Genomic DNA, 23213 nt, shown 5'->3' on the forward strand with positions numbered 1-23213 from the left:
TATTCTCTGCTGGTTAAGATCTCAAATGCTTCAGCAAAACACTGGGCAACAGCCTTTTGCAAAATCCCCAGAGGAGTCAAAGTCTGAGCAAAGCCCACGTACAGTTCTCTTCTGTCCCTTACCCTGTTCTGTCATTTGCCCTACTACTTCTCAGGTAGGCACTAGTGGTAAAGAATACTCCTTCTCAGCTTCTTTTTCATGGTTTGCTTTAAAGTCTTCCTTAGTTAACCTCATTTTGATCTTGCCCATTCTACTTCAGTCTCATCTTTTCTTCTAGTCCAAAGATTTACTGTAGCTCACATGAGGGGAAGAGCTGAGTGAAGAAGACTGGGGTTGACTGGAGCTGCGAATGACCTCAGGCAAATCTGACCCTGAGTTTCAGTGATAAAATACAAGTAGTAATACCTGTTTTCTTTACCTCACAGGGCTCCAATATGATCAGGTAAATAGGGGGTAATATTCAGTTTCAGGTAGTGAGCTGACTCCATTTCCCCATGCTGATCTTTCGGGGAGGGTAACTACTTCCAAGATGGAAGTTCACAGATTGAGAAGAGCAGGGTTTTTATTGCTCATCTCCATGTTGAAAATCAGAAACATCCCCAGTCTGAAAGTGATACAAATATGGTATATCAGGGACTGTGACTTTCCTTACAGGTCTGCAAAGTGTCCTGGGTGGGCGAATAATTCATTTAGATTCAAGAGGGATGGGCCCGAAACTCTTAGATTACAAGGGTGCAGAATACATTCATTTGGGTCAAATAATTGGTAATTTGATAATAGGTTAGTGATACAATATTTGAATATAGGTTAATAATAATAATACTAATGTTCAGTGGGTAGGCCAATGTGAAGGTTTAAATAGTGAACTTATCCATAAGTGAGGAAGAGCTTGGAGGGTGGGAGGGGGAGACCAGTACTCAAACTGATTTCCCACATTTTGTGATCTCAGCCTACACCACACATGATCTACTTTCTACTCCTCACGTGATTTAGAGTTGGCTCAGGTCAGAAATCCCCTTGGGTGGGTACTCTGGTTAATCAGCGTGTTTCCTGGCTGGGAAACCAAAAGCAGATATTCACTTCTTTAATCTTTTCTGAGTACCAATCCCTCTGAAAACCGGTAGAATCTATGGATCCTCTCACCAGAAAAGAGAACTAACACACATTCAAACAAAAAAAATTTTTTTTAATTTAAATGTATTTATTTTCAATGGAAGGATATTTGCTTTACAATATTGTGTTCATTTTTGCCATATATCAAAATGAACCAGCTATTAGTATATGTATGTTTCCTCCCTCGCGGCCCTCCCTCCCACATCTCACCCCATTCCACCCGTTTAGGTTGTCATTTGCTCCTTGCGTCATACTGAAAATTCCACTAACTGTCTAGTTTTACATATGGTAATGGATGTTTCAGGGCTACTTTCTCAATTCGTCCCACCCTCTCCCTCTGCCCCCATATCTGCAAGTCTGTTCTTAGCTTCTTAGTGGTTTAATTTAAAAAAAAAAAAAAAGATGGGGCTTCCTGTTTTTGGTCCCCAGGCCCCACCCTGACTTGCTGGGTGGAGAGTTCTAACCTTAAGCTGTGAATTAAAGGTGCCTTTGGTTTCTTTCTGGCTTGGCTCTGGTCTGTATCCAGAGTTCCTGTAAAGTTCTGGAGAAGAGGAGCATGTGCTCCAGAAGGTGGGAGTGGTCTCTGACTCTGGAAATTCTACTGCTGCCTCATTTGTTCCTGGCGATCAGCATACAAGGTACTTTCCACAAATTGTCTGCCTGTAACTGTGCACTGGAGGCCCAGTCAGATGGAAAAGGGAATACGGGGTGTGTCTCCACCTGAAGTGGAGTAGTGGCTCCAGGCAGCAAGTATTTTCATCCTGGCAGCAGGGTTGTGATAAGTTTGGGAGTCTTCCTTAAGCTTTGGAAAATCAGGCTCAATCTCTTTTCTCAAGGGGAAGCAACAAAAATAGAACTTTGGTGAGATGGAGAAGTAGTCCTCTCACACTTATTGCGATGGTTTCTCATCTGTGAAGTTTCTTTGCATTACAAATACCCGAACGCTGCATGGGTAGCTGCCACATTTTAGGCTCAGGGGTGCTGTGCTCCTTGGGGCATGTTTTGAGACCTCTGTCTATGCAAGGAGTTGTGTCATGAGCAAAAGTAAATAATGTTGTCATTGCTCCAGAGAGAAATCAAAATGGGAAAGTGCGGGGGTCCAGCCCCAGCAGGATCCAGGGGTACCCTCAGGATGAACAGCATCAGCGAGTGTGAGAGAGAGAAAGAAAGAGATCAGACTGGGATGTACAGCAAAGTCTGGCAGCGTTTTATTTTTCACCGTAGCTTATATACCCTAAGTTAGTACATTTCTAAGGGGAGGTGAAAGATAAGCATACAAAGTTTAGTTTAACATTATGTCAGTTTTGTCCTTCATGAAACCAGGGTGTTTTCTGCATATTTCTTTGTTCATGAGAGTCTTCTTTCATAGTGGACCTTTGTACATTGTCTTCTGGCCTTGGGGCCTATTAACATTTTATGGTCTAGGTGAAGGCAAAACTGTTTTCCATAGTCTATTCTTTATTGTTCTATTTTGCGTTGAGTTTAGCAGAAAACAGAAAAGTTGCAGTCTCATGGTACAGCAGGTTGCAACATAATAGAAATACAATCCTGTTAACACAAACGTCAGCCTTTTTGCAAAAGGTCCCAGCTAAATTTATCTAAAAAGTTTACCACACAAAGACTCTGTGGCTCTGATGAGGCAGCCTCTGTTTTAGCACTCTTGATTAAAATTAACAATTATCTGATTGTTTCCACACTAGGGCTAAACTCTTATTTTTCTAAATCCTTAACTATATTACAGTAGTTTTTACTGCACAACCTCAGCACAATAACAGCAATCAAACGTTGATCCAATAACCACTTTTAGAATAATATTTTTTTATGTTCTCCAGTAGGGCTTTCTCACCCCCCAAAGGGCTCTGTGCCTATCAGGGCCTTTTGTGATCAGATTCTTTACGCTGTTCGTGATTAAGGTGTTGTGAGCAGTCATGTGCATTAGTACGCATCTGCCAAACAAGCCAGAATGCCAGCAAATGGGTTTTTACTTGAAACATTTCCTTCATTCCTGGCCCCTTCATAGGGAACCAGCATTCCAGGAGATTTATTAATTAGGATTCTATGTTGGTCTTTATTTAGTGAAAGAAGAGCAGGAGAGCTCTCGGCAGACAATGCAAAGATCTGCAACAGGACGAACAAGGACAACAGCAAGAGGGGGAGGCTACAGGGTGGGGTAGAGGCCAGGGTCAACCTGGAGAGTCCCTTGTAGCCTGAACAGCCTTGCGTTTCAGGTCTTCTCCTCATGACCTTGTCATGGGTGGGATCTCCCATAGTGGCTCCCGACAGGAAAGGAAACTGGGGAAGGATGGCTCTGTCTAGGGTCGCTGAGTGACAGTCTGAGCAGAGGCCTCAGTAGCAGGGAAACCCTGGAACATCTGATTAAGAGCTAAGGTTCATTCTGCCATGGTTGTGTTCTGATCCCCTTGTGTGGCAACTTTCCTTTTCCTGTTACAGTTGTCCAGCCCTCTACTACCTGTCTTTCTAGGTCAGCTGAGAACTGAGAGCTAAGCTATTGCCTTTCTCACTATTCCCCCTAATAAATACTTAAGTTTTTTCATTAAAGGTGCTTTAAGGTGTACTACTATGGAAAAAATGAGTAAAAGTGAGTTTGGGAATGGGAAACAAATATAACATTTTAAAATTATGATAGTATGTGACTCTGAGGCAGATGAGATAGCCATACTTAGAGGAAATCCTGTTGACTACCCATGCAAGGCCTCTCAGGGTGGCAGGACATTCGATCTGGTTTATGACTGGCTTTGGGGGAGGAAGAGATTTTTCTCTGCCCTTCTAGGATCTCTGACTGGTGTAAGAATTAAACTGACATGAGATAAGCTAACAAGAGAAAATCAGAGTTTAATATTGTGTACATGGGTGAAACCCAGAAAAACCAAGTAACTCGCTAAAATGGCTGAAGCCCTCATCTTAAATACCATCCTCTGCTAAAGATGAAAAAGAATGTTGAGGGTGACAGTTCTGGGAGGTTATCAGGAAAAGCACAGCAAATAAGGCTAAGGTTGTTAGGCAGATTTAAGTTAGTGTCTTCGCCATTGATAAGAGTTTCTAGAGATTTGGTCATCTTCCTCTTCTGGTACAGAGGAGAGAGAGACACCTTTATTAATGGAGATTTCCCTTACAAATATAAATGTTTCTTACAAAAGGGTAACTCGTACATCGTTTTCAGAGTGTTTACCATGTCTGCTATTTCCTTAGATAAGAACCCTCTTAAAACAATTAATATGCCAAAGAGACATATATTAGGGTGGCACATTCTGCTCCCCTACACTAAGTAAGAGACATGATGTCTTCAGGCCTCTCATGGCTGTGTGAGCTCCACGGGGCTTAGTCAACTCATAGGTCACTAATATGACCTTGGGAGTAGAGCTGGTATGAAGTATTCATCCAATTGTTGGGAAAGATAGAAATGCCAAGAGAACTGGACTATTTCAGCTCTTTCTCAAGACATGAGGTCATTGTGTCTAAATCTCTTCATGTCCAGAGTATGCCTACAAATAGTTCTTTTATCTTCAATTTATGACTCCTTCACCCCATAACCTGGTGGCACAGTGGTTTTTAAAAAAAAAAATCCACCTGCCAATGCAGGAGATGTGGGTTCAATCCTTGGGTCAGGAAGATCCCCTGGAGAAGGAAGTGGAAACCTACTCCAGTATTCTTGCCTGGGAAATCTCAAGGGCAGAGGAGCCTGGTGGGCAACAGTTCATGGGTCACAAAAGAGTCGGACATGACTGAGTGATAAAACAACATCCCATAACCACATTTCGTCTAAATTTAACTTTGCTGTTTGCCTTGAAAGAGGTGCTTTCTGTCTTACCTCTAGGCCTATATACATACCTTTCCTTCTGTCTAAAATGTCCTTCACTCCCGCTTCTCCAGCCCCTCCCATTTTTGTGTCACTTCCTCCTAGAAACCTCAGGTTCCAGGTTACGGTTGGTGAACTGCTTGGTTGTCTGTTTCCTTGAGCTCTGGGAGCACAGGGACCTTGTTCGTTGCTGAACCTAATACAGTGCCTAGCACGTGGCATGGGCTCAATAAATAATTGTTAATCCTATGAATCAATGACATCAAAGAACTTCCTTTCAGGCTATCTGTCCAGATCTTCCTGGGGGTATCATTATTCTTTCTTTCCCAGTAATGGATGTTTTTGTGGAGAAATTTGAGATGTATTTTGTAAATCTCCTCTTTTGGCCCTCCTCAGACTTGAGTTTCTCAGCTCTCTGATCTCTCGGCCCACTCCTCACTAGCAGGCATCTTCCCTGTCTCCCTCTAGCACAACAAAGTGCACTAGAAATAGCTTGTTCTGGGAATCAGAAGACTTATGTTCTTTTTTCTTAATTTTACTTTTAACTGGAGGATAATTGCTTTAAGACCTATGTTCTGAGTTCTAAGCCATGGAGTTTCCTATAAATCGCAAAAACTTTCTGAGTCTCAATTTTCTCAACTCTATTATGGGTATAATGATATGCTCCCCATTTTTTCAAGGGGTTGTTATTAAGATCAATGAAATAAAGAATGTGAAATTGCTCTGTGATTGTGACCACATACAATTTGAGACAGATAAGAGCCAGGAATATCATAAGGAAATTCCAAAGCCCAGTGCTCTCTCCTGGCCACAGAACTGAATCTCTGCTTTTTAAACATCTTCAAACACATTTCCAAAATCTAACTCCTCATCTTTGTTCCAGCTATCTATTGCTGTGTAATAAGCCTCCACAAACCTGGTGCTTCCTCACCATGCCTTTAGTCACTGCCATCTGGCTGATTAAATTCATGAGACTTCCCATCTCAGGAAACGGCACTGCACTCTGTTCATCTTGCCCCCCATGACATGCATCTTTTTTGATGCCTTTTGATGTCTATTGATGCCTATTCGATGTCTACTGCCAAATTACTTCCGTGAAAGGTTTGTACAGGTTTGTTAAACAGTTTATCTCACTAGAGAGCTGCACGTAACCCCATGTCAGTATCTTTAAAACACCTCTTTTGGTTCTTAAAATTTTATGAGAAAGCACATGACTTGCTTTAGAGTATTCAGAATTTCCCTTTTAGCACTTCTTTCTTCTTCCTGGGTAGACTCTTTTGTATGAAATTACTGCTTCCTTTGATTTGATTCCCCTCACCCACACCATTTTAGTTTTACTTCTCTACAGACAAGAAACATGGGTAAGCATAGGAAAGGTCTGCCTCATTTATAAACTGCACATAAATACAGTTACTTTATCCTAAGCATTCAGACACATGAACAACTACTTCTTGTTAGAATTAAATCAAAGTAGTACTTTAAGTAGTTTTCTATCTAATAAAATATGGAATTGTTAAAAGGCAAATCAAAATATTTTTCAATGTACTTTAAAATTTAAAAAACATAAATATATCAGAAAAAGAAATATATATATATATATATAGATATATATATATATAGATATATGAAAGTAAGTAGAAAGTCAAGAGATACCTGGAGAGGCTTTGGAGTACAAAATGAAGCAGGGAAAAGTCTAACAGAGTTTTGCAAAGTGAACACTCTGGTCATAACAAATATCCTCTTCCAACAACACAAGAGACAACTCTACACATGGACATCACCAGATGGTCAATACTGAAATCAGAATGATTCTATTATTTTCAGCTGAAGATGAAGAAGCTCTATACAATGAGCAAAAACAAGACCGGGAGCTGACTGTGGATTAGATCATAAAATCCTTATTGCAAAATTCAGACATAAGTTGAAGAAAATAGGGAAAATTACTAGGCCATGCAAGTATGTTCTAAATCAAATCCCTTGCAATTGTACAGTGGAAGTGACAAATATATTCAAGGGATTAGATCTGATAGACAGAGTGCCTGAAGAACTATGGATGGAGGTTCATAACATTGTACAGGAGGTGGTGATCAAAAACATCTCCAAGAAAAAGAAATGCAACAATGCAAAATGGTTGTCTGAGGAGGCCTTACAAATAGCTGAGAAAAGAAGAGAAGTGAAAGGCAAAGGAGAAAAGGAAAGATATACCCATCTGAATGCAGAGTTCCAAAGAATAGCAAGGAGAGATAAGAAAGCCTTCCTAAGTGATCAAGTAAAGAAATAGAGGAAAACAATAGAATGGGAGAGAATTGAGATCTTTTCAAGAAAATTAGAGATACCAAGGGAACATTTCATGCAAAGATGGCCAAAATAAAGTACAGAAATGGCATGGACCTAACAGAAGCAGAAGATATTAAGAAGAGGTGGCAAAAAATACACAGAAGGACTATACAAAAAAGATCTTAATGACTCAGAAAACCATGAAGATGTGACCACGAAGAGCCAAACATCCTGGAGTGTGAAGTCAAGTGGACGTTAGGAAGCATCACTACAAACAAAGCTAGTGAAAGGATGGAATTCCAGCTGAGCTATTTCAAATCCTAAAAGATGATGCTGTGAAAGTGCTGCACTCAATATGCCAGCAAATTTGGAAAACTCAACAGTAGCCTCAGGACTGGAAAAGGTGTTTTCCTTCCAGTCCCAAAGAAAGGCAATGCCAAAGAATATTTGAACTACCATGTCATTGTGCTCATCTCACACGACTTGCAAAGTAATGCTCAAAATTCTCCAAGGGAGGCTTCAACAGTATGTGAACCAAGAACTTCCAGATATTCAGGCTGGATTTAGAAAAGGCAGAGGAACCAGACATCAGATTGCCAACATTAATTGGATCATAGAAAAAGGAGGAGAATTCCAGAAAAACATCTACTTCTGCTTCATTTACTATGGTTCATTGACACAGACTTTGACTATATGGATCACAACAAACTTTGGGAAACTGTTAAAGAGATGGGAACACCAGACTACCTTACCTGCTTCCTGAGAAACCTGTTTGCAGGTCAAGAAAGCAACAGTTAGAACTGGACATGGAACAATGAACTGGTTCAAAATTGAGAAAACAATAAGTCAAGACTGTATACTGTCACCCTGCTTATTTAACTTATATGCAGAGTACATCACGTGAAAATCTTGGCTGGATGAAGCACAAGCAGGAATCAAGATTGCTGGGAGAAACATCAATAACCTCAGATATGCTGATGACACCACCCTTATGGCAGAAAGCAAAGAGGAATTAAAGAGCCACATGATGAAGGGAAAAGGGGAGAGTGAAAAAACTGACTTAAAACTCAGCATTCAAAAAACTAAGATTATGGCATCTGGTCCCATCACTTCATGGCAAATAGATGGGGAAGAAATGGAAACAGTGACAGACTTTATCTTCTTGAGCTCCAAAATCACTGAAGATAGTAGCTGCAGTCATGAAATTGAAAGATACTTGCTCCTTGGAAGAAAAGCTACGACAAACCTAGACAGCGTATATTAAAAAGCAGAGACATTACTTTGCCGACAAAAGTCCGTCTAGTCAAAGCTATGGTTTTTCCAGTAGTCATGTATGGATGTGAGAGTTGGACCATAAAGAAAGCTGAGCACCAAAGAATTGATGCTTTTGAACTGTGGTGCTTGTGAATACTCTTGAGAGTCCTTTGGACTGCAAAGAGATCAAACCAGTCATTCCTAAAGGAAATCAACCCTGAATATTCATTGGAAGGACTGATGCTAAAGCTGAAATTCCATACTTTGGCCACCTGATGCGAAGAGTTGACTCATTTGAAAAGACCCTGATGCTGGGAAAGATGGAAGGCAGGAGGAGAAGGGGATGACAGAGGACAATATGGTTGGATGGCATCACCAACTCAATGGACATGAGTTTGAAGAAGCTCTGGGAGATGGTGAAGAACAGGGAAGTCTGGCATGCTGCAGTCCTTGGGGTTGCAAAGAGTCAGACATGACTGAGTGACTGGACAATAACAACAATAAAAGGAAAATATCAATGAATTTATCTGAATTTATTAGAAAATCCTCTGTAACAGACTAAACCACCACTTTGATATCTCAAATTGTACTACAATGTCTGTACATTAATTTTTGCAATCTATATTATAATAGTAATATTAATGCATCTTTATTCAACTTGTGACTGGATTATAGGATCCTTTTAGAAAAGTAGAATTTTTTTCCATTTTTTTTATGGTTAATCAAGCAGTCTTTCTACTGTTTCTATCTTTATGTAGCTTTTTAAGGCCACACTTTCATTAGATATTTCATTTTAAAAAAACTCACTTTTCCTTTTTAAATTAATTTTTATTTTATATTGAAGTGTAGTTGATTTACAATATTGTGTTAGCTTCAGGGTACAGTGAAGTGATTCTACTACACATGTGAAAGTGAAAGTTGCTCAGTCATGTCTGACTCTTTGCAACCCCATGGACTATATAATCCATGAAATTCTTTAGGCCAGAATACTGGAGTGGGTAGCCTTTCCCTTCTCCAGGGAATTTTCCCAACTCAGTGATCAAGCCAAGGTCTCCCACACTGCAGGTGGATTCTTTACCAGCTGAGCCACAAGGGAAGCTATACATATACATACATTCTTTCTTTTTTCATATCCTTTTCCCAAAACTCACTTTTCCTTTGCTATTCTCAAGCATGAGTCTCAACCCATTTGAGGCTGCTGGGTTTTTATTTCAAGGTTTCCCTTAGCTGCTTTTCTTTGATTTGTAGATATCTGAAACCATGAATGATATACTCAGCACTCGTTTATGTTGTTTCTTTTGAGAAACAACTTGCTGGGCAGTTTCTTCACTGCTCCTCTGCTGTATGTGTCATAATAGTCATCTTTTATTCCTTTATCCAGGACCCAACCATAAGACTTCCCTGGTGGCTCAGATGGTAAAGAATCTGCCTGCAATGCAGGAGACCCAGGTTCAATCCCTGGATCAGGAAGATCCCCTGAGGAAGGGAATGTCTACCGACTCCAATATTCTTGCCTAGGAATACCATGGACAGAGGAGCTTGGCAGGCTAAAATCCACTGAGTTTCAGAGAGTTGGACACAACTAAGTGACTCACACACACGACCATAAGACAGGGCTGTTACACTGGCCCAGGTGGGCACATTACGATACTTAAGAAACACAACTCATTGGTCATAAGTAATTAAAAAGTAACTCCAATTTCTACTTGAAGTCTCTCAAAAGATGTTAAAAGGAATCCAATTTGTAAGCTATAGCAATACTTCCTATCATGCACTTATCTGCCCTCTTCAGTCTTCTCAAACTATTCCATTTCTCTGCAGCTCAGAGATTCTCATTCTCTTGAGCCATAACATTATATAGAACCTCTATTATCTAAACCAACCTGAGTGGTTCCTCGTAAATGTCAAACAAATCTTAAGAAGTAAGCAAGAGGAGGGCTTCCTAGATGGCCCAGTGATAAAAAATCCACCTGCAATGCAGGAGACACAGGTTTGATCTCTGTCTGGGTCAAGAAGATCCCCAGGAGGAAATGGATTTTCTTGCCTGGAAAATCCCATGGAAAGAAAAGCCTAGCAGGCTACAGTCCAAGGGCCTGCAAAGAGTCAGACATGACTGAGCAACTAACACACACACATACCAAGCAAAAAGAAGCTAAGTGGGATAAAAAATATGACTACTTGGAGGTTATGAGGAGATGAATGGGAACACTTATGTATGGATTTTTGCCCCATCCATCCTATACTAAACAATAAATGTGAGCCAAGTATTCTGGGGATTCAAAATTGAGTAAGACATGGTGTTTGCCTTTGAAATGTTCACAATCTCAGTGACTCTGTATCTGTTATAGTTTCTCCCTCCTCCTCGCATTTTAGTTTGAAGTTCTTTGGAACGTGTTGGGGATACCCTGGACAAACAAGATCTTAATGTTCTAAGTTCAGTTCAGTCACTCAGTCATGTCTGACTCTTTGTGACCCCATGGACTGCAGCATGCCAGGCCACCCTGTCCTTCACCAACACATGGAGCTTGCTTAAACTCATATCCTTTGAGACAATGATGCCATCCAATCACCTCATCCTCTGTCATCCCCTTCTCTTCCTGCCTTCAATCTTTCCCAGCATTAAGGTCTTTTCCAACAAGTCAGCTCTTTGCATCAGGTGGCCAAAATATTGGAGCTTCAGCTTCAGCATCAGTCCTTCCAATGAATATTCAGGTTTGATTTCCCTTAGGATTGACTGGTTGGATCTCCTTGTGGTCCAAGGGACTCTCAAGAGTCTTCTCCAGCACCACCATTCAAAAGCATCAATTATTCGGCACTCAGCCTTCTTTATGGTCCAACTCTCATATTCATACTTGACTACTGGAAAAACCATAGCCTTGACTAGATGGAGCTCTGTCAGCAAAGTAATGTCCCTGCTTTTTAATATGCTGTCTAGGTTTGTCATAGCTTTTCTTCCAAGGAGCAAGCGTCTTTTAATTTCATGGCTCCAATCACCATCTGCAATGATTTTGGAGCCCAAGAAAATAAAGTCTGTCACTATTTCCATTTTTTCCCCATCTATTTGCCATGAAGTGATGGGATCAGATGCCATGATCTTAGTTTTCTGAATGTTGAGCTTTAAACCAACTTTTTCACTCTCCTCTTTCACTCTCATCAAGAGGCTCTTCAGTTTCTCTTCGCTTTCTGCCATAAGGGTGGTGTCATCTGCATATCTGAGGTTATTGATATTTCTCCTGGCAATCTTGATTCCTACTTGGGCTTCATCCAGCCCGGCATTTTTCATGATGTACTCTGCATATAAGTTAAATAAGCAGGGTGACAATATATAGCCTTGATGTACTCCTTTCTCAATTTTGAACCAGTCCATTGCTTCATGTCCAGTTCTAACTGTTGCTTCTTGACCTGCATACAGGCTTCTCAGGAAGCAGGTAAGGTGGTCTGGTGTTCCCATCTCTTTAACAGTTTTCCACTGTTTGTGATCCACAGTCAAAGGCTTTGGTGTAGTCAATAAAGCAGAAGTAGATGTTTTTCTGGAATTCTCTTGTTTTTTCTATCATCCAATAGATCTTAGAAATTTGATGTCTGGTTCCTCTGCCTTTTCTAAATCCAGCTTGAATATCTGGAAATTCTTGTTTCACATGTTGTTGAAGCCTCCCTTGGAGAATTTTGAGCATTACTTTGCAAGTCATGTGAGATGAGCACAATGGTGTAGTAGTTCAAACATTCTTTGGCATTGCCTTTCTTTGGGATTGGAAAGAAAACTGACCTTTTCCAGTCCTGTCACCACTGCTGAGTTTTCCAAATTTGCTGGCGTATTGAGTGCAACACTTTCATAGCATCATCTTTTAGGTTTAGCTCAGCTGGAATTCTATTGCCTCCACTAGCTTTGTTCGCAGTCATGCTTCCTAAGCCCACTTGACTTCGCATTCCAGAATTCTGGCTCTAGATGAGTGTTCACACCATCTTGGTTATATGGGTCATTAAGATCTTTTTTGTATAGTTCTTCTGAGTATTCTTGCCACCTCTTCTCAATATCTTCTGCTTCTGTTAGGTTCATACCATTTCTGTCCTTTATTGTCCCCATCTTTGTATGAAATGTTTATAATAATAAAGCAGACTTAATTCTCACATGGAGAAACAATGTATATTATAACTGAATCTGAATCGTAACTTCAGTCTATATGCTCTGTATTCTTTATTCCTCATTGAGTTCATCTTCATTTTTCTTTGCCCAAGAAAGTTTCAGGTAAGTTCTCTGGTGCTGGGGACTCTTTCTTATCATCCCATGTCCTAACCAAAGACCTGGTTTGTTTACCTTTTGTGCATGCTGATGTCTTTTACTAGATCTAGCTTATAGGTGAAAACCTCTATGAGAGGTGCTGCAATTTTTTTTTTTTTTTGGCCCCCTTCCGCCACATTCTACACTTTCAGATTCACATATAGGCATTCGTTCCTAAAAAATATATCATTAGTCTAGTCCTTATTTTACCACTGTTTTGGCACAATAAAGTAAGTTCAACGGCATGTGTTAAACATCTCAATAATTTATGCATAGTATAGAATTTATGGATACAAAAAATAATGTAGGTAATAATAATAAACAATACATGACATTCATTATCTACTAATTTTCCAAATATTATACTAAGTATTTTATGCATACTGACTATTTGAATTAATCAAATTATATTCAAAGCATTTTATTTGTGTAACTCTGGGTCAGGGTTCTTTAGAAAAAAAGAATCAATGGGATATATACAAATATACAGAATGAGTCTCACGCAACTTCCCAGGTGGTGCTAGTGGTAAAGAACTCACCTGCCACAGCAGGTTAGACATAAAAGATGTCAGTTTGATCCCTGGGTCGGGAAGATACCTGGAGAAGGGAATGGCAATCCACTCTAGTATTCTTCCCTGGAGACTAGACAGGGACAGAGGAGCCTGGAGGAGTCCATGGGGTCACACAGAGTCAGACACCACTGAAGTGACTTAGCACACACACATAGTTATGGAAGCATAATCCATATTCTGTACTTCTCTGGAGAAGTCCCATGATCTGCCATCTGTAAGATGAAAGCCAAGAAATTACTTGTGTAGATTCAGTAGAAATCCACAGATCTGAGTATATATAGACTCACAATTTGAGTTCATACACTCTGTAATCTTCATTCTCAGTAGACTCAACTTCATTCATCCTTCCACAAAGAGGCTTCAGGGAAGCCAATGGTCTAAGCTGTAGTCCAAGTCCTAAGGTCCAAGGACCAGGGGCACTGATGTTCAAGGGTAGGAGAAGATGGAATACCCCAGCTCACAGCAGAAAGAAATTTGCTTTTATTCTTTCCTTTTTGTCCAATTCTGAGCCTTAGCAGGTTGGATGATGCCCACCCACATTGGTTGAGGGTGATCTTCTTTACCCAGTCTACTGATTCAAATGCTAATCTCTGCTAGAAAAAAACCTTACAGACCATCCAGAAAGAGTGTTTCACCAGCTATCTGGGCATCCTTTAACTCAGTAAACTTGATACATGAACTTCACCATCACAAACTCCGTAAGATAAACTAAAATAAAGGCAGAGAGGTCAGGTAAAACTCTCACAGTTACACAGCTAATAAATGACAGGGTCAGGATTTGAACAGTCTAATTCCAGAGCCCATGTTCTTAACTATCATACTACAATGGCTGCTGCTGCTAAGTGGCTTCAGTTGTGTCTGACTCTGTGCGACCCCATAGATGGCAGCCCACCAGGCTCCCCCGTCCCTGGGATTCTCCAGGCAAGAACACTGGAGTGGGTTGCCACTTCCTTCTCCAATGCATGGAAGTGAAAAGTGAAAGTGAAGTCGCTCAGTCGTGTCCGACTCTTTGCGAACCCATGGACTGTAGCCTACCAAGCTCCTCCATCCATGGGATTTTCCAGGCAAGAGTACTGGAGTGGGTTGCCATTGCCTTCTCCATACTACAATGGAAATGAGTTTAATTAATAAGACTCATTTTCTGTCCTTAGGAAGCTTCTAGTCTGGTGATAAAGGCAAGTAATAGATACTAAATGGAGCACTTTAATATGATATGAGTTTTAAGATATAGGCATGAATAGGATGTTGCAGCTTTCCTTCCCCCTTCCTTTACCACGTATGAGTAATGATTTAAAAAAAGCCATCCTGGTAGATGGCGGTGACTTCCTACTTAGAAATAAAGTGGTTAATTGTGGGTTGTGCTATATTCTTCAGCATATTTTTGAGACTCTATGGAGAGTCTACCAAGGATGCCTAAGCCAACAGTTTTCAACCAGAATGAAGGTGGTAAGATTTTTGCCTCCCTGGGAGCATTTGGCATTGTCTGGAAACATTTTTTGAAGATCATAACTGGAATGATTTTACCTGCATCTAGTGAGCAGAGGCCAGGGAGGCTACTACACATCTTATAATACACAAAGACATCCCTGTACAAGGAATTCTCTGGCCCAAAATGTCAATAGTGCCAAAGCTGAAAAACACTGGCCTAGGCTGTCTATTATCACCACTGTTATTAATTCACCTGGAAACAAACAATGGAATGAGAACAAGTCTAGAATACGTGTCCAGTAATTTTGAAATCCTAAAGAGAATGTATGCTCCTGAAGAGGCTGTATGGTCTATGAGGTGAGAGACTCTGTCTACATTGCTGGTGCTGGAGCCTAGCACATGACCTGGCATGTAGTCATTGCTCAAATATTGTTGCTTGGACTGAATTGATTATGTCACGGAGATTATAAAGTATGGAATGGACCAATCAGAAGCACTGTGGAAATTCATGCCTACGTGTGTCTGTGAATGCAACAGGCATAGGTTAAATGCTCCATAACTAACTGTTCAATGGATAGTTGGAAGGATTAATGACTAGGAACTTGAAAGACCTGGGAACATAGGTATTTTTAATCTTTATTCAAAAGAATGTTTTTGACATGTGGAAAGTAACATCCTATGGGAAAACCCAAATGAACTTTTTGGCCAACCCAAAAAACAGGTGTAGATACAATGCTGAAAGGTATGAGGTTTTGTGTAACAGTATATGAGGTAAGAGTGATAGAGATTTTCCTCTTTCCTCTACTATTAGCTTCTTTTTACCGCTATTTCTCAATGCAGGAGACATAAGAGACATGAGTTCGATCCCTGGGTTGGGAAGATCTCCTGAAGAAGGGCATGTCAACTCTAATATTCTTGCCTGGAGAATCCCCATGGACAGAGGGGCCTGGTGGGCTACAGTCCATAGGGGTTGCAGAGTCAGACATGACTGAAGTGACTGAGCACTCACTGCTCTTTCTCAGTCTATACATTTATACAGAGATTTCTTTCATTCACAAAAGAGTCAGCAGACCTCCCTTCACCTTTATTTTCTGGCTATCATCCTTTTCTTCCTGCCTTCATGAAACCAGCTCTTTTAGAACTGAGGCTTATACAATTAGGGGTGCTCTCATGAGAAAAAAATAGAACTGTAAATACAAATAGGAACAAAAATAAATGTAGTTAGAATGAGAAAAGAAGTCCCAATGTATCACAAGTTTTTAAAAAGCTGGCGAATAACAAAGATCACAAAAGCCAGAAAAATAGCACAATATTTTTATTAATAAAATGCTCACTCTTCTATAATACTTTGCCCCTGAGTAACTCTTGTCCCCCTTCATTTCAAACCTTGTGTCTCCTTTACTTCTGGCCTAGTGCTGTGTGTGCTCAGTTGCTCAGCCGTGTTTGACTCTTTGCAGCCCCATGGACCCGCCAGGCTCCTCTGTCCATGGAAGTTTCCGGACAAGAATACTGGAGTGATTTGCCATTTCCTACTCCAGGGGATCTTCCCAACCCAGGGATCGAACTTGTGTCTCTTGTGTCTGCTGCGTTGGCAGGTGTATTCTAGCTGCCACTAATGCCAACTGGGAAGCCACTGCTAGAGAACTAAATTGAGCCACAGAGATCACAAGCACAGAGGGGAAATGTAACTTATAATTTTATTTGAAAATGTCCTGGTATGAGAGTAAGGGAGGGAGGCAGGGCCAGCTCAGCGTCCCTTTTCTTTATCATCTAGGGTAGAATTAGATGGATTATGAGCACGTTGCCTATCCCCAAGCCCACTTCTCAAGCTCTAACTTTCATTGAAATCCTGATCAGGGATCAGGCCCTCTGATAAAGATCATACTCTCTGCTCCCAAGCAAAAATCTCTCCCTTCTTCCTTGTTCCACCAGCCCAGGCTTTGGGCCACTGGGCAGCTCTGCCTTCTCTAAAATGGGTCTCACTCATTCTGACTCTCATTGGCAGGCCCTACAAAATATGCAATCCCCGGCGGCAACGTGAGTCTACAAATCTCCAATCTGCCTAAGAACCACAAATCACTCATCTGGTTTTATACTACTGACCAGAAGATTGTAGAGTGGGAATCTGGTGATCCTAAGTACTTCGATACTAAATTTAAGGACAGGGCCACGCTTGATCTTAATAGTGGTACACTGCACATCCGCAAGGTCCAGAAGGAAGACAGCAGTACTTACCTCCTGAGGGTGCAGAAGGACACTGAAGACGAGGACGAATGGAAGATTCCACTGGTGGTGCTTGGTGAGTTAGGGGAACCAAAGGGCTAGTCCCTACTCTGGGGTCCCAGACAGATCCCTGGGAAACTTCCTGGTGATTCTGGGGACTCTCCATGGGAGGGGGAGAGAAAAACCTCAGGACAGGCATAATCCATTTCTCCTGGAGCCAGTTCCACTTGGAAGTGAGTCTGGGCCAGCAGACCCCAAAGTAGATAACTTTGGGACATTTAAAACCTCTTCTGATATTAGAGAGTCTAAGATTTGAAGGGGAAGGAGACAATAAAGATGGTTTTCTCTCTATTCTCTTCATGTTCTCTTGTGGTCAATCCAAATAAGTTTTGAGTTCTTCTTCTTTTTTAATTGATTTTTTGGTTGTACTGAGTCTTCATTGCTCCATGCAGACTTTCTTGAATTGTGGCAAGTGGGGGCTACTGTTTGTTGCAGTGCATGGGCTTCTCATTGTGGCAGTGTCTCTTGTTGTGGAGCATGGGTTCTAGGCATGTGGGCTTTAGTAGCTGCAGCTTGCTGGCTCTAGAATGTGTGGGCTTCAGTATTTGTAATGCATGGGCTTAGTTGCTCTGCAGTATGTGGGATCTTTCCAGACCAGGGATGGAACCTGTGTCCCCTGCATTGGCAGGCAGATTCTTAACCACTGGACCACACTTACTGGCTATGTGACCTTGGAGAAAGATCTTGACACCTCTGTCCCATTAAGTAAGATTCTGTTGATGGCAAGTAATGGAGACCAACGTGATATACCTTTAGAAAAAAGGAGAATTTTTTTTTAATGCTATGACTTCTTAAAGCAATGAAAGAAGTTTAGAAGAGTTGAAAGGACTGAAGAGGAGGAAGAATGAGACCCTGGCCCAGTCCAGAGCCTCTAGTCACTGGAATCTTTACTGTGAAAGTGGATCCCTGCCAGTACAGACCATCTCTCTCAAAGTCTAGGCTTTCATATCTCTTAGTTTAAATTCTCAAAAAAGAGAAACTGACTAGCCCGTCTTGGTTTGGGTATGTGGTTTAAACACTTATGGTCCAAAGATTCAACTTATAAGGCAGAAACTTGATTCTTGGAGAGACTGTCAATTATTAGAGGAGGAGGGCTAGGCAGACATCCAAGGGAGATGTGCCCCTCAGAGCCTTGGGTTCCTCATCATATTGTGAGGATAATTATATCTTTTTAGGATTTTATGAGAATCAAAGTAGATAATGAAAATGAAAACACTTTGAAAATGCTGGAACTTCCCTAGTGGTCCAGTGGTTAGACTCTATGCTTCCACTGCAGGGGGCGTGTTGAATTCAATTCCTGGCTGGGGAACAAAGACCCCACATGCTGCATGGTGCAGTCAAAAATAATAAAATTATAACAGAAAATGTGCCAGAAGATCTTGTGTCTGATGAGGAGCCTTAAAAATGCTAAAATGCTGCAAAGAATGAAGAATATTGTATATATTCATGTCCCACCAACATGGGTCATGATGGTCCCTGGTCTAAGAGGCTAGAATTGCCTTCTTGCTCACTTCCTCCATATCATATGTCCTAAAATTGCAAGATGTACTAGCAACAGGAAATATTCAAATATTCCTATAGTGATTTTTAAAAAATAAAAAAGATCTGAAATATTTGTCATTTACCAGATTTTGTGGCAAATATTCCCATCACAGCCAACTGTAAACTGCTAACAGTTTCATTTCACAACCAACTTGCAAAATTTCTGAATATCCTAAAAGCCATAAGCCTACTTGGCTTTAGTGCACTTGCCTCTGGATAAGGCTCTGAGGATGTGATTAGTGGAAGAATCACCCTTCTGTCCAGCCCAGGAATTTCTAAAGCTCAAAGGGGACATCTTGGAACCAGACTGTTCCATCTGGCTCTGGAGTGCTCAGGGCTGAGCTGCTTACTATGGGAAATGTGGAAGGTTCATAAGACTTGAGGCCAGACGACAGGAAATGAATAAGCATATGAAGATTGCTCATGTAAAGAATGCTAGAGGAGTCCAGCAATGTGATAAGGTTTCATGGAGGAGATGGATCTAGAGTTCAGGAGGTCAGATTGGTAGAGCTTCCACTGCCCCTCATAGATATACAACCCAGAAGTCAGCTCTGATTGGGTCAATTCTCTGCTACAGTTTAATCCTATGACTTCTGAGCTGCATTGTTTCTGCAGGTGTTTTACCCTTGACCAGAAGGAAAAGACCTCAGAGGATTTCAGGGAAAGCAGTCCTAGTCAAGGAAGGAGCAGATGATGGGATTATATCTCAATCCATTTGCCTGGAGGATGAAAGCAGTGATGATGCTGTGACCTTCAACATGCGTACATCACACTCAGCAGAAGCACATACTCATAGATGATGGCACTGTATCTTCCTAACATTGTGCTGTGAGGTAGGGTCATTTTACACATGAGAAGGAGTGCAGAGGGTTAGTTGTCTTGCCTCTCAGAGCCAAGTCCAGGACCCAAGCTTGTCTCACTGTAAAGTGAGCATTTTGTCTTTTCTACTGCATAACTGCTTCATCCCTACATCCATCCATCCCTACATCCATTCACCTTTCCCTTTAATCAGAATATCTGCTCTGTGGCAGGCACTGAGATACGAAAGTTAACAGATGCAATTCATCACTACCAGCTTGCGCTGGGAGATCCATGAGGTTCTCTGTAGTTCTGCCAGAGCTCAGGAAAGGTGTAGAGTGGTATCTCTTACCCCAGGATTCTCATTGTATCTGAGCCCAAGAACTCTTGAAGGACTGACTGATGGGCTAAGGTGCCAAATGTGGGTCATTGCTAGAGAAGGGGTCCTGAGTAGTTCAGACAGTTGGGATATCAAGTTCAACTCTAGCTGATCTCTGTGCTAAAACTCTGCTGTTCTTTCTGGCCCACAGATGGACCTAACTCCATTTTGTTTCTGGGTAACTGGCTCCCCCTGCTGGACGCAGTTTAGCTTCACGCCAAGGAGTAGCTCTTTCGCTCTGAAGCCTACAGAGGTCAAAGCTGCTCACTAGCTCCCTCTACAGGGCCCTCTTCTCCATGGCTGCCCCTCAGGACCTCCCTCCGCACTTCGTTGGCTAAACCCTCCCAGCATAAAAGCTTCATAAATGCATAAACCTATTGTCTCATCTTATAACATCTTCATCTTCAGACCCTGTACCGAAGCCTGTCATAAAAGTCAATAAGACAGAGGAGAACAGCTGCCACCTGCTCCTATCCTGTGTGATCCAGGACCAACCTGTAAACTACACTTGGTATTGGGAATCGGGGTCCTTTCCAAAACAGCTACAGAACAGTGTGCTTGAAGAGGTCCACACGCCACAAAACTACTCCAAGTCTTATACCTGCCAAGTCAGCAACCCTGTAAGCAGCCAAAACAGCACGATCAACTTCACTTCATTCTGTGTATGGGGTAAGAGACACTGCCAAGGGAGCTGAGGTGGGCCCTTGAGTGAAGACAAGTGTGGGGATCTTTTCCAGCCGCCTGTCATAGAGTTTGATGGAGAATCCCAAAGGCACTAGTGAGGTGTGGTAGACTTGGATTCTCCTTGTGTCTCTGACACGGTCTCTCAGCAAGCTTCCCTCACCTTTGTGGAGTTCAGGGTCCTCACCTGCAAAGGGCTCTCATGTCCCCTTTTCCCGCCCTGCTTTAATAAGCTCATGGTCCTGGAATCTGAGGGCAGGGTCCTTGCAGGATAATCTGAGATTTAAAGGTGAGTAGGGAGGAAAAGGGCAAGTAGAGGACCAGTCCAGATACTGTTGTGCAGCAACATAAATGTGTTGCTGGTAGACAGCAAAGGAAAGAAGGGCTAAGTGGATGAGCAGGAGTGAGGAGCAAAAGAAAGAAGGGCCAAGTGGATGAACGTGAGTGGGAATGAGTGGTGAGCAAGAGAGCCTGGCCCTAAGACTGAGATTTTCTGCTCTTCCCCAAGTGTATGCCCCTTGATAAAGTTGAAAAGGCAAACTCTGAGTTTCATGTTTCATATTTCTCTATCTCTTAGGAGGCCCCACTCAATACAGCATCACTCCTGGCTCTCTCTCAAGCCTACACAGGTCCCATTGTGGAGTAGCTACGATTATAGATTTTGGAATCAATCACACTTGGGATTAATCCTGTGACTATTATTCATTAGCTAAACAAGTGACTTAGCTTCTCCAAGTCATGTCCTTCTTAAATAAGACAAAGTAATAGTTCTTATCTCATACTGTTATGAGAATTAAGTTAGACAATACAGGTAACTACCTAGCACAGTACCTAAAAAGCCTCCAATGAGTAGTAGTTAAATTAGACCCACGAAGTACTTTTAATTCTAGAGACACTAGGGATTTGGGGGGCCACTTGATAAATCTGAATCACTCTCTTCAGCATTCTAGGCCCTGTACTCTCCACACCCCTGAAATCACATCCCCAAGCCCTGGTGTATAAATCTCTCCAGAATAACTCATACCTGTGGTGCCAACATTTACCTGAGATCCTTTTCATGCCCAGTCACCTGGGATCGTGGCTCCTGGGGACATGGCTCTTTCATGGTCTTCCTGGACCCAGTCTACTCTGCTCACCTAAGCTGATTTCTTTACCTCTGCGCCCACACATGAACTATAGAAACTATAAGTTCTTCTGTGTTCTTCCCAACCAACTGGTCATGTCTCTTCTAGTCTTTCATGATACGCCCTGCTTTTCCACCACCAAAGACCCAATACAAGACTTTGGTGTCTGACCATGAGACCACCAGTTGGCTGGGTGGTTCTAAAATCACCTTTATATCAACACCATATCCTGAGATCCAGAAAAAGGAAAAGACACAGTCCTTGTTCTTTATAGAATGAAAGTGACTGCCCATTCACAGAGAGGATGAAAGCAATAATACATCTCTTTTTTGAAGGTCTAAGCCCATCTTGTTACTTTTCAGCTACCTAAATTATCCTCGAAGAACATCCTTAATTCCCCTTCCATAATTTATCACTCTCCTCTCCTCCTCTCCCCTGCCCTGCACTTCTCTATCTCTTAATTTCCCTTTCTTTTTTTCCTTCCCCACCGAGTTGGTACTAATGGTTGGTAGTGTGGAGAAACAGGCAATCCTTTCTTCCCTAAACTTAGCATACAGTATCATATGAACTACTGCACTTGAAGGTCTGCCCTACTTAACTGCTGTCCAGTGTAGGAGAATGATTCTTTTCTAGACCCACAGACATGCCAAGATAATCTTCATGTACAGGACTCAGCTAAGCCAGTAATATTTAAAGGGTTTCTGTATTCTTTATACTTTACATCTGGGAGATTGAGCTCTTGCTCATCTGGGAAAAAGGATGTGCAGGGCACACTGTGTCTGGATTCAGAGAGGAAACTCATTCCCTTGCTACAGAAGCTCCCATGCTAAAGTCCAGCACCCCTTCCCCTTCTCAACAAATTAATCAGGACACCTAAATGTTTTGCATTTTCTTACTCTTTCAGCCTCCTCCTCTGGAGTAGCTTGGATGACAACTTGGCCAGTGATCATGGTAACCACTCTTCTCAATCTCCTATGGACCTAAGAAGAGCTAACTAGAGTGAAACTTCAAGAATGCAAGATCTTGCCCTCATTAGTAATCAGCTGTTAACCAGGACAGAAGCTCTATCTATATGGAATAGGGGAAAGGACTGAGATGTCTAAAAGAACATTCAAATAAATTTTTTATAATCACAGTAATATTTTATTTTTATATTTTCTAATTGTTTTTCTAGCATACATATGTGCTTTCCCACCAAAAATGGACAGAATGTATTCTGCAATGTTTTCTTGTTTCAATAAACAATGATATAACTGTCAAAATTGATTGTTTAATTCTAGGATCCAAAAAACCCATCAAATCAACTAAGCTCTCTCACCATGGTCTTTCATTACAGGATGGCAAGAGCTCCCAGGCCCACCACCAACACAACAACAGGAATTTTTGCTCTTTGTTTGCCTCCTCTGTGGTTCTTCATGGGCTTGGAGCTGATAGGGTCACTAAAAGATAATTTTCCCTTTCAACAAACTCTCCTACCACAGATCACTTCCTCTTTACACCAAACCAACCTTACCTCTCCCTCCCCTTATCACTTCTGCAGGAGAGACAATACTGTGTGTTCATCAAACCCTTTCATTTTCTTCCTAGACTTTGATGGTTAATTTTATATGTAAATTTGACTGGGCCACAGAGGCACCCAGTCATTGGTCAAACCTTATTCTGGGTG

General features: G+C 41.5%; 1 protein-coding gene across 2 annotated transcripts; it reads left to right on the top strand.

Moving 5' to 3' along the window:
* The first annotated feature begins 1555 nt into the window (after positions 1–1555).
* Positions 1556–22809, top strand: CD48 (CD48 molecule). Of its 2 annotated transcripts, none has more exons than XM_061120367.1 (4): positions 1556–1751; positions 16746–17039; positions 20151–20362; positions 22452–22809. In XM_061120367.1, exons 1-4 carry the CDS (start codon positions 1670–1672, stop codon positions 22467–22469), a joined length of 606 nt encoding a protein of 201 aa, XP_060976350.1. In that variant the 5' UTR covers positions 1556–1669; the 3' UTR covers positions 22470–22809. The 2 variants fall into 2 exon arrangements, with proteins under 2 accessions (XP_060976350.1, XP_060976349.1); XM_061120366.1 differs by having other exon boundaries at positions 1558–1751; positions 20151–20411.
* Positions 22810–23213: the final 404 nt, after the last annotated feature.

This window comes from Dama dama, chromosome 20 (assembly GCF_033118175.1).
Source record: "Dama dama isolate Ldn47 chromosome 20, ASM3311817v1, whole genome shotgun sequence".
NCBI classification, from domain to species: domain Eukaryota; kingdom Metazoa; phylum Chordata; class Mammalia; order Artiodactyla; family Cervidae; genus Dama; species Dama dama.